Here is a 12,942-nt window from a genome sequence, read left to right on the forward strand (position 1 = left end):
AGGGGACATGCATCCGTACACTGTTACAGCTACAGGTCAAAGACACCGCACAAAGGAAAGGACAGGGGACATGCATCCGTACACTGCTACAGCTACAGGTCAAAGACACCGCACAAAGGAAAGGACAGGGGACATGCATCCCTACACTGCTACAGCTACAGGTCAAAGACACTGCACAAAGGAAAGGACAGGGGACATGCATCCCTACACTGCTACAGCTACAGGTCAAAGACACCGCACAAAGGAAAGGACAGGGGACATGCATCCCTACACTGTTACAGCTACAGGTCAAAGACACCGCACAAAGGAAAGGACAGGGGACATGCATCCATACACTGCTACAGCTACAGGTCAAAGACACCGCACAAAGGAAAGGACAGGGGACATGCACCCGTACACTGCTACAGCTACAGGTCAAAGACACCGCACAAAGGAAAGGACAGGGGACATGCATCCGTACACTGCTACAGCTACAGGTCAAAGACACCGCACAAAGGAAAGGACAGGGGACATGCATCCGTACACTGCTACAGCTACAGGTCAAAGACACCGCACAAAGGAAAGGACAGGGGACATGCATCCCTACACTGCTACAGCTACAGGTCAAAGACACCGCACAAAGGAAAGGACAGGGGACATGCATCCCTACACTGCTACAGCTACAGGTCAAAGACACCGCACAAAGGAAAGGACAGGGGACATGCATCCCTACACTGCTACAGCTACAGGTCAAAGACACCGCACAAAGGAAAGGACAGGGGACATGCATCCCTACACTGTTACAGCTACAGGTCAAAGACACCGCACAAAGGAAAGGACAGGGGACATGCATCCCTACACTGCTACAGCTACAGGTCAAAGACACCGCACAAAGGAAAGGACAGGGGACATGCATCCCTACACTGTTACAGCTACAGGTCAAAGACACCGCACAAAGGAAAGGACAGGGGACATGCATCCCTACACTGTTACAGCTACAGGTCAAAGACACCGCACAAAGGAAAGGACAGGGGACATGCATCCCTACACTGCTACAGCTACAGGTCAAAGACACCGCACAAAGGAAAGGACAGGGGACATGCATCCCTACACTGCTACAGCTACAGGTCAAAGACACCGCACAAAGGAAAGGACAGGGGACATGCATCCCTACACTGCTACAGCTACAGGTCAAAGACACCGCACAAAGGAAAGGACAGGGGACATGCATCCCTACACTGCTACAGCTACAGGTCAAAGACACCGCACAAAGGAAAGGACAGGGGACATGCACCCCTACACTGCTACAACTACAGGTCAAAGACACCGCACAAAGGAAAGGGGACATGCATCCGTACACTGCTACAGCTACAGGTCAAAGACACCGCACAAAGGAAAGGACAGGGGACATGCATCCCTACACTGCTACAGCTACAGGTCAAAGACACCGCACAAAGGACAGGGGACATGCATCCGTACACTGCTACAGCTACAGGTCAAAGACACCGCACAAAGGAAAGGACAGGGGACATGCATCCGTACACTGCTACAGCTACAGGTCAAAGACACCGCACAAAGGACAGGGGACATGCATCCCTACACTGCTACAGCTACAGGTCAAAGACACCGCACAAAGGACAGGGGACATGCATCCGTACACTGCTACAGCTACAGGTCAAAGACACCGCACAAAGGAAAGGACAGGGGACATGCATCCGTACACTACTACAGCTACAGGTCAAAGACACCGCACAAAGGAAAGGACAGGGGACATGCATCCATACACTGCTACAGCTACAGGTCAAAGACACCGCACAAAGGAAAGGACAGGGGACATGCATCCCTACACTGCTACAGCTACAGGTCAAAGACACCGCACAAAGGAAAGGACAGGGGACATGCATCCCTACACTGCTACAGCTACAGGTCAAAGACACCGCACAAAGGAAAGGACAGGGGACATGCATCCGTACACTGCTCCAGCTACAGGTCAAAGACACCGCACAAAGGAAAGGACAGGGGACATGCATCCCTACACTGTTACAGCTACAGGTCAAAGACACCGCACAAAGGAAAGGACAGGGGACATGCATCCCTACACTGCTACAGCTACAGGTCAAAGACACCGCACAAAGGAAAGGACAGGGGACATGCACCCGTACACTGCTACAGCTACAGGTCAAAGACACCGCACAAAGGAAAGGACAGGGGACATGCATCCCTACACTGCTACAGCTACAGGTCAAAGACACCGCACAAAGGAAAGGACAGGGGACATGCATCCATACACTGCTACAGCTACAGGTCAAAGACACCGCACAAAGGAAAGGACAGGGGACATGCATCCCTACACTGCTACAGCTACAGGTCAAAGACACCGCACAAAGGAAAGGACAGGGGACATGCATCCCTACACTGCTACAGCTACAGGTCAAAGACAGAGGGGTGGGAGCAGTGGCGACCCGTCATTAGAGCCCCACCTGTTTTGAGACCCACATTTTAGGGGGGGGCTTGCCATTAATACATGTTCCATAACAGTTTGCAAACAATGTAAATATAAATATATATATATATATATCATTGAGTTAATAAAGTCTCCATACAAACATGGTATCTTTTTTTGTTTTTTTGAGTAATGCAGCTCCACAATGCAGGTATTTTATCCTTGCTCAGTGCTTTCTGTGGTGCTGGGGCGAGCCAGCAGAAAATATGGAGCGCTGTGCCGTGACTGGCTCAGTGTTCAGTCACTTATGGGGTCACTACGTCACCACCAAGTCAAAGGGTCGAGCTGAAAATTCTAGCCCCTTGGGTGCTGCCATAGAGTTACATTAGAAGTGCCCATCCAGGAAGGCTCAAGGTTATTTGCTACAGATAAAATGACATCAAATCATGTTATATCTACAGTATCTTTGATTGGACTGATCATGTCAACATCATACTTAGCTAAGTCTTAGCTAACAGTCATCATGAATCAAGCCATTCCTTTTTAATATTGTTTAGTAAGCTGTTAGTAGCCCATGTGCCTCACCCTAATAATTTACCCCTCTTAATTTCATCTACTGTTCTGACTTGGTGGTGCATAACCTGTTTTATAACCTGTTTTAGAGAAATGTAATCATCAAATATTCGAAGAGCTGCCATTGTCTGCTTTTATATGCCCCTTTATTTATCCTATAGTTCTGACTTGCTGTACAGGGATAACACCATGTTCTGAATTCTGTCGCTGTACATTTCAAAAGTGCTGAACAAATAGTTATTTTGACTACGTCTGTCCTAGCTCGCTCATTAATGTCTTAATTGAAATTACAGATTGCCTCTCCATTTTGAACATCCCAAAGAAGCAGGCAGAATAAACTAAATCAAACATCTGTACATGGAAAAGACAGATTTCAACTCGCCAAATTGAGCCCCGTTTTAAATGATCACTGAGAATAAATGTACCAGGCACGAGATGTGTATCATTTACACAGGCAACTATTTTTATTTGGAAAAAAATATTCTGTTCCATTTTATTCTGTTGTATTACATAATGTCTTTTTTTTCTATAAAATAGTTGTGTCTTGACTGCGGTAAGGGCTCAAGAAATAAGAGCATCTTGTCTGCTAAATTAACAAAACAAGGCTATGCCATTGCACAGCCATAGGCGTCTACAAGCAAGCTCCACTGCGTTCCAGGCCACGGTGTTCCAGGCCACGGTGTTCCACGATATACTATAACCAGTTGATATTACAGACTGTGTTCCACGATATACTATAACCAGTTGATATTACAGACTGTGTTCCACGATATACTATAACCAGTTGATATTATTATTACAGTTGGTGTTCAACCTTCCCAAGTTCTCTCACGTCACCCCGCTCCTCCGCTCTCTCCACTGGCTTCCAGTTGAAGCTCGCATCCGCTACAAGACCATGGTGCTTGCCTACGGAGCTGTGGGGAACGGCACCTCAGTACCTCCAGGCTCTGATCAGGCCCTACACCCAAACAAGGGCACTGCGTTCATCCACCTCTGGCCTGCTCGCCTCCCTACCACTGAGGAAGTACAGTTCCCGCTCAGCCCAGTCAAAACTGTTCGCTGCTCTGGCCCCCAATGGTGGAACAAACTCCCTCACGACGCCAGGACAGCGGAGTCAATCACCACCTTCCGGAGACACCTGAAACCCCACCTCTTTAAGGAATACCTAGGATAGGATAAAGTAATCCTTCTACCCCCCTTAAAAGATTTAGATGCACTATTGTAAAGTGGCTGTTCCACTGGATGTCATAAGGTGAATGCACCAATTTGTAAGTCGCTCTGGATAAGAGCGTCTGCTAAATGACTTAAATGTAAATGTAAATGTAATATTACAGACTGTGTTCCATGATATACTATAACCAGTTGATATTACAGACTGTGTTCCACGATATACTATAACCAGTTGATATTACAGACTGTGTTCCACAATATACTATAACCAGTTGATATTACAGACTGTGTTCCACGATATACTATAACCAGTTGATATTACAGACTGTGTTCCATGATATACTATAACCAGTTGATATTACAGACTGTGTTCCACGATATACTATAACCAGTTGATATTACAGACTGTGTTCCACGATATACTATAACCAGTTGATATTACAGACTGTGTTCCACGATATACTATAACCAGTTGATATTACAGACTGTGTTCCACGATATACTATAACCAGTTGATATTACAGACTGTGTTCCACGATATACTATAACCAGTTGATATTACAGACTGTGTTCCACGATATACTATAACCAGTTGATATTACAGACTGTGTTCCACGATATACTATAACCAGTTGATATTACAGACTGTGTTCCACGATATACTATAACCAGTTGATATTACAGACTGTGTTCCACGATATACTATAACCAGTTGATATTACAGACTGTGTTCCACGATATACTATAACCAGTTGATATTACAGACTGTGTTCCACGATATACTATAACCAGTTGATATTACAGACTGTGTTCCACGATATACTATAACCAGTTGATATTACAGACTGTGTTCCATGATATACTATAACCAGTTGATATTACAGACTGTGTTCCACGATATACTATAACCAGTTGATATTACAGATTCAATAAATTAATCTTAAATGGCACTTGTTTTTTTTAATGACTGAATATACAGTATATGGGCCAATTTAGCCATTAGGATTTGTTATCTGTAATGGTTATGATAAATTAGGCACTATTGTGATCTGTTGGAATATATGTAAATGTGCACATCATTTACTCCATTGCAGGCATTGTGTTCTAAAAATAGTCAAACGGTCAGATTGTGCATTCAGTCAAGCACTAGTGGCCACAGCCGCAATTCAGGGGCAAAATATTCCCTCCCTTTTATCGTTCTCATTTGTGAAATGCTTTTTGTGGTGACGGGGACTGGAGAGGCATTTGAGCAATGTGACGTTTGTTTGTGTGTTAGTGTGTGTGCGCGTGTGTGACTGTGGTGTGTGTGTGCACATTTGTTTGTCTACATTTGTGTGTATGCACGTGTGCGTTTGTCTGTTGTGTGTGTGTTTTAAACATATCAAAAGTGCACGGCTAAGGAGCCGAGCGTCAAACTCAGAGGCCGAGGTCATTTATCTCTGGGGTGAAGACGCGCTGTGCATAGGGATATACTGTCGACGACGGAGGATTCAACACCTGGAAATCTGTAAGCAGTCCGTCTCAATGCCATGTTGCACCGTTCCCATCATACAACACATCAAATGGGAGATGACTGTCATGGTGGAACAGGAACACACTCAGAGCTATAGAATTAATACCTTATTACAGTATTCCCTTCATATATCAATGGGTGACAGAACGTATTCATTAAGAGCTATAGAATTAATACCGTAATACAGTATTCCCTTCATATATCAATGGGTGACAGAACGTATTCATTAAGAGCTATAGAATTAATACCGTAATACAGTATTCCCTTCATATATCAATGGGTGACAGAACGTATTCATTAAGAGCTATAGAATTAATACCGTAATACAGTATTCCCTTCATATATCAATGGGTGACAGAACGTATTCATTAAGAGCTATAGAATTAATACCATAATACAGTATTCCCTTCATATATCAATGGGTGACAGAACGTATTCATTAAGAGCTATAGAATTAATACCGTAATACAGTATTCCCTTCATATATCAATGGGGGGACAGAACGTATTCATTAAGAGCTATATAATTAATACCGTAATACAGTATTCCCTTCATATATCAATGGGTGACAGAATGTATTCATTAAGAGCTATATAATTAATACCGTAATACAGTATTCCCTTCATATATCAATGGGGGGACAGAACGTATTCATTAAGAGCTATAGAATTAATACCTTAATACAGTATTCCCTTCATATATCAATGGGTGACAGAACGTATTCATTAAGAGCTATAGAATTAATACCGTAATACAGTATTCCCTTCATATATCAATGGGTGACAGAACGTATTCATTAAGAGCTATATAATTAATACCGTAATACAGTATTCCCTTCATATATAAATGGGTGAAAGAACATTCATTAAGAGCTATAGAATTAATACCATAATATAGTATTCCCTTCATATATCAATGGGTGACAGAACGTATTCATTAAGAGCTATATAATTACTTTGCAGACCAGTGTGTAATACAGTATTCCCTTCAGTATATCAATGGGGGGACACAGGGTATTCATTAAGAGCTCTTTATAATTAATGATGTTGCTCTTGTAATACAGTATTCCCTTCATATATCAATGGGGGACAGAACACCATTAAGAGCTATATAATTAATACCGTAATACTGTGTATTCCCTTCATTATCATACAACATTCATTAAGGGAGTAATGATTCTTTTCATATATCATGCCTGGAACAGGAACGCCTGACCATTCAGAGCTATATAATTAATACCTTAATACAGTATTCCCTTCATATATCAATGGGGGGACAGAACGTATTCATTAAGAGCTATATAATTAAGTAATCAAACAGTATTCCCTTCATATATCAATGGGGGGACAGAAGTATTCATTCAAGAGCTATATAATTAATACCGTAATACAGTATTCCTTCATATATCAATGGGGGGACAGACGTATTCATTAAGAGCTATATAATTAATACCGTAATACAGTATTCCTTCATATATCAAGGGGGACAGAACGTATTCATTAAGAGCTATATAATTAACTACTTGTAATACAGTATTCCCTTCATATATCAATGGGGGGGACAGGCTCCGTATTCATTAAGAGCTATATAATTAATACCGTAATACAGTATTCCCTTCATATATCAATGGGGGACAGAACGTATTCATTAAGAGCTATAGAATTAATACCTTAATACAGTATTCCCTTCATATATCAATGGGTGACAGAACGTATTGGCCTTCATTAAGAGCTACAGAATGAATAATCCTGCAGGTTTCTTACTTCCCAGCCAAGCACCTGGGGGTTTAGATGAGCCACTCATTTAGCCCTCAGCGAGACACGGGCCGAGTCAAGTGCAATTCAAACAAGAGGGACGACTCCATCAGCATTCCCAGCAGCGTTCAATTAGACGTGCACTCCCCCCGCCTGTGAAATAAAAACACAACCCCCCCCCCTCATCCAATCTATATGCACGGTGTTGAGGTAACTGCTGCAGCCACAACGCCCTGGCCCTTCGGTGACATTCACACATTTTGTGACTCCTTCAAGGAACAGAGGCTAGTAGCTACAGCTGATATTTCGCAACTTCTGTTCCTTCATCTCTCATTTCTTATCTCCAAATGTAATATTCCATATCTCAAAACAATAGACTGCATGATGGAACAGATTCCACCCCAGAGGAACTATATTCACTTTGAGTGGTTTGTTCTCAGAGTCAGACACAGCACAGTGGCACAGCACTTTCCTCCTTCACTTGTATACAGTCAACCAGGAGTTCAAAGTGATATGCTCCGTTTCACCACTATCCTATTGGAGTCCGGGCCAGAAATAAAGTTGGTTTTCAGAGGGTCAGTACAGCAGCAGCTTGGTGATAAACTGTCTTTTCCTCCTTAGTAAGGTGGAGCAGCCATAGCCAGTAGTGTTCATCAGGGGACATCATGGTGATTGATTGGTGACAGTCACAGGCTGGCTGGTTAATTTCTCCAGTGGCAGGCAGGCAGGCAGGCAGGCAGGCAGGCAGGCAGGCAGGACCAGACCCAGTTATTATGGCTCCTGTCACAGGCTGAGCTATGGCCCCTCATGGGGGCCCTGTTTCAGTACCCACCACCCACTGTACCACAACCCAGGGTTCTAACACCATCTCATGCTGAATGGTTCCTTTGCTACTTCTCCCCAATAGGCACTCCTGTAGATCTGAACGTCTCTGATGGGTGCAAGCAACATACCAACCTATCAGAAGGAATGGTTGAGCAATTGCATTTGGCTTAAACCTATCAAATCCTTTCCGATCTACAGGATTGTCTAAGGACTAGGGGCTTGGTGTTTGAGTTGGAATTCAGCACCAACAGACCAATAGTGTGGCCAGTCTGGGTCCACCTCACACCCACCCAGCTCTGACAAATCATTTAGAAGAGTGTCTAGGTGGTACAGTACGAGGGGCTATGGGGCGATCTGTACTGGAATTTAGCACCAACCAATGGCGTGGCCAGTCTGGGTCCACCCAACTGACCAGAAGAGGAGGAGTTATCCTTTTGGGTGCAGCTGGACACGGCCCAGGAAACAAAGACTATCTGGCAGCAGGTAGCCTAGCGGTTAGAGTGTTGCTGGTTCTAGGCCTAAACCCATTTAGTCGACTGGCTGATTGTTTAGTCGACAGTAGAGCAGTAACAACAAAAACATGACTGGCACCTGTCTGACTGATCCATTGTGGAGCCCGTGGGGAAGGCAGTCCATCACTAAGACATGTGCTACTGAAATTATAGATGGTAATATTAACAACAATTGTGCAACAAAAATAAAAATGATATAATTTAATAACACATGCTCTTTCTCCCCGTTAGACAGGAGTTGCTGTTCACGGTTTAGAGTGCGCTGTTTAATTGCCGCCTTTTCCTAGACCATGTTGCTATGTGCATAATAGAAAAGGTTGTCTCAAATTGTGAGCACAAATGTGTTCACTTCTGTTGGTGAGCATTTCTCCTTTTCCAAGATAATCCATCCACCTGACAGGTGTGGCATATCAAGAAGCTGATTAAGCAGCACCTTGTGCGGGGATAATGTGCAGTTTTGTCACAACACAATGCCACAGATGTCTCAAGTTGAGGTTCAGCACAGCAGCAATTGGCATGCTGACTGCAGGAATGTCTACTAGAGTCGTTGCCAGAGAATTTAATGTTAATTTCTCTACCATAAGCCACCTCCAATGTCATTTCAGAGAATTTGGCAGTACGTCCAACTGGCCTCACAACCCCAGACTACGTGTTATTTTTTTATTGTATATTGTTTTAACCTTTATTAAACTACCACAGTCAGTTAAGAAAAACATTTTATTTACAATGACAGCCTACCCCTGCCAAACCCGGATGATGCTGGGCCAATTGGCCTCTTGCACTGAGATGCAGTACCTTACACCGCTGTGCCACTCGGGAGCCTCATGTGTAAGGCGTCGTGTGGGCGAGCGGTTTGCTGATGTCAACGTAGTGAATAGAGTGCCCCATGGTGGCGATGGGGTTATGGTATGGGCAGGGATAAGCAATTTGAACGCAGAGATAAGGTCCATTGTCGTCCCATTCATCCGCCGCCATCACCTCATGTTTCAGCAGGATAATACACGGCCCGCAAGGATCTGGACACAATTATTGAAAACTGAAAATGTCCCAGTTCTTCCATGGCCAGCAGACTCACCAGACATGTCACCCACTGAGCATGTTTGGGATGGTCTGGATCGACAGCGTGTTTCAGTTCCCACCAATATCAAGTAGAGGTCGACCGATTAATCGCCATGGCCGATTAATTAGGGCCGATTTCAAGTTTTCATAACAAATCAGTAATCGGTATTTGCATTCCACGAGTAAACTGCATGCAGGCCAAGCTGGTTCAAATCCCTGAGCCGACTACGTGAAGCCGACTACGTGAAGCCGACTACGTTAAACATTGGTCGATCTGCCCTTGAGCCAGGCACTTAACCCTAGTTGCTCCAGGGTCGCCATCATGAGTGGCTGATCCCCTGGCCGTGACCCCACTCTAGAGGGTGTCTCAGGGGAAGTGGGAAATGCAAATAAACCATTTCAATTTCATTACACTGTACAGGTTAGACATTTGCACGTGTGAAACAGAACAAATACAAGCACCTCCTATTTGACCTTCTGAATGGTTCCCATGTAATAAACAGTTCTAGGGGCCAGGAATGAAAAACAGAGGGATGGAGAAACCAAATTACCAGCTGCTGTCATGAGCTCAGGCTGCACTGTACCATGAAAGTGATTTGAGTCGAGGCATTTATATTCTCGCTTTCCTTTCGACAACGTTCTCTTAGAGAGAAAAAGAGGGAGGGTGAGCGAAAAGAGAGTGGAGAGAGAGAGAGGGGGAGGGGGCAACAATTGGAAATGCAGCTGTGAGAACATGGAGAGAGAGAGAGGGAGCAGAAATATGGAGAGAGAGAGAGAGAGAGAAAGAAAGAGAGGGGGGCAATGATTGGAAAGACAGCTGAGTGAGAACATGGAGAGAGAGAGCGAGAGGGAGAGAGAGAGAGAGAGAGAGAGAGAGAGAGAGAGAGAGAGAGAGAGAGAAGAGAGAGAGAGAGAGGAGAGAGAGAGAGAGAGAGAGAGAGAGAGAGAGAGAGAGAGAGAGAGAGAGAGAGAGAGAGAGAGAGAGAGAGAGAAGAAAGACTAAAACAAGGAAAAAGGGAAAGGCAGCATGCAGAGCGAGGCGGATGTAACAGTCAAGCAGGTTGGATGAGTATAGGACGTCCTCCCCATGACAGCTCTCCAAACGAGTGTTCTGCATACTTCAGGGGACATGGTGATAAAGCAGAAATGATAGAGAGCTGGAACTTGAAGAGTTTTTATTCCTCTACGTACTGCAACAGACATATTACATATTGGTCTGAATTCGGTTCTGATACCGTTTGGAGCAGTTCATTGATTTACAGGAGGTTACTGTTAAGACAACAGACTGCAGTAGCTAAGGGTCAGCTGCTGTATTCAAGTCCTAGTTGAAATGCAGAGTAGATCAACAATATATTAAGCGAGTGTCAGGAATAGAAGTGGGTAAGTGAGTAGTAGATAACTGGCAGGTAGCTAGGCCTAGATAAGTGGGTTTCGTAACAACTCACCCTTTCTTACCAAAACCACACAAACATATTCATCAGCAATCACGAGCCGGCTACCACCCGGTTACTCAACCCTGCACCTTAGAGGCTGCTGCCCTATATACAGAGACATGGAATCACTGGCCACTTTAATCATGTTTACATACTGCGTTACTCCTCTCATATGTAAATACTGTATTCTATTCTACTGTATTTTAGTCGATGCCACTCCAACATTGCTCGTCCTGATATTTATATATTTCTTAATTGCATACTTTTACTTTTAGATTTGTGCATTGTTCGATACTACTGCACTGTTGGAACTAGGAACACAAGCATTTTCGCTACACCTGTAATAACATCTGCTAAATGTGTATGTGACCAATAAACTTGATTTAATTTTGGACAGTGTCACTGTCAATTGCTTCCCAAAAGAGATTGAAAAACTGAAGAGAATCCACCTTTTCATTTTTCACAAATAGATATTGTTTCAGGAGATTCCTCTTAAAACATGGAACTGCACATTGGATGGCCAGTGGCCTGCCTCTTACAATGACAGTTACAGGCGGAAAATGACAAGCACTTTTCAGGCTTGTCAGCTTCCTTCCTTGAGTTATTCGAGGTATATTCAGACTGTCAGTCAGTTGGTATAATCTTGCCTGCGTTCCAAGATCTTCAATAAAACATTTTAGATTCATTCCAAAATGTATATGCAAATTAAACTATTTATCAGGCTTGGCAGAAAAAGGTTCCATTCTAAACCAGCTATGTCTTTTTAACTCCTTAGTTATAGGCCTAAACAACGATAGCAGGTTGACCCCACAAACCCGCTAACCTGCATAGCAGTGGAGGCTGCTGAGCGGAGGACGGCTCATAGTAATGGCTGGAATGGATTCAATGGAATGGTATCAAGCACGATTGCCATTCCAGGCATTATTATGAGCCGTCCTCCCCTCAGCAGCCTCCACTGCTGCATAGTGATAACTATGGCAGTCCAAGTCTACTACACAAAGTCAAAAGTGAGAGCCGCGTGACAAAAGGTGCCTACAAAACAGGAACAATTTACTCTGATTTGAAAAGACCCCAGGCTCTCAGAGTATCTAGGATCAGCACTCATAAGATCACATGGACAGGGGGGACCTGATCCTAGGTCAGCACTCCTATGACTGTGATGCTTTATGAATACAGGGCACTGGGCTACTTGACATTCCAAAGAGCATTCATTTAACTGATCTGTTCTCATCAGCAGCCATTAACGGAGTGTCAATCCAATTCTATTCCTTGATTTTTGGCCAATCATTGAGCTGACTCATTACTGACTCAATACAAATCTGGAATTGATTAGGAGCAGGGTGACAGCTAGCCAGGGTCATTGAGAATGTGTGTCAGTGCACCTCCCGTCACAGATACATTCCTTACTGTGTGTTTCATTAATAGATAGTTAAAAAAGGGGCAATCTGCAGTTGCTATATTCATTTTTGGATTTATACGTTAACGATATGTAACTATTTATTCTTGAAGAATATAACTTAAATGCCCCATGAGTTTAGTACAACTGTTGTACCCCCATAAGAACCCATCAGACTGAGTTTAGTTCAACTGTTGTACCCCCATCAGAACCCATCAGACTGAGTTTAGTTCAACTGTTGTACCCCCATCAGAACCCATCAGACTGAGTTTAGTTCAACTGTTG

At 43.7% G+C, this 12,942-nt stretch overlaps 2 protein-coding genes across 4 annotated transcripts in view; one reads left to right on the top strand and one right to left on the bottom strand.

Annotated features, from left to right (window-relative positions):
* The window catches only part of LOC127922107 (calcium uniporter protein, mitochondrial-like), a 35,968-nt gene that overhangs the window by 5,393 nt on the left and 17,633 nt on the right, over window positions 1-12,942 (bottom strand). The window lies entirely within an intron of this gene.
* LOC127922113 (uncharacterized) lies at window positions 3-2,463 on the top strand. 3 transcript variants are annotated; one of them, XM_052505783.1, is made up of 3 exons: window positions 181-539; window positions 1,475-2,031; window positions 2,095-2,463. In XM_052505783.1, exons 1-3 carry the CDS (start codon window positions 197-199, stop codon window positions 2,449-2,451), a joined length of 1,257 nt encoding a protein of 418 aa, XP_052361743.1. In that variant the 5' UTR covers window positions 181-196; the 3' UTR covers window positions 2,452-2,463. The 3 variants fall into 3 exon arrangements, with proteins under 3 accessions (XP_052361744.1, XP_052361743.1, XP_052361742.1); XM_052505784.1 differs by lacking the exon at window positions 181-539 and adding an exon at window positions 3-98 and having other exon boundaries at window positions 1,475-2,463; XM_052505782.1 differs by having other exon boundaries at window positions 1,475-2,463.

The sequence above is a fragment of the Oncorhynchus keta genome, unplaced genomic scaffold (assembly GCF_023373465.1).
Source record: "Oncorhynchus keta strain PuntledgeMale-10-30-2019 unplaced genomic scaffold, Oket_V2 Un_contig_24616_pilon_pilon, whole genome shotgun sequence".
NCBI lineage: Eukaryota > Metazoa > Chordata > Actinopteri > Salmoniformes > Salmonidae > Oncorhynchus > Oncorhynchus keta.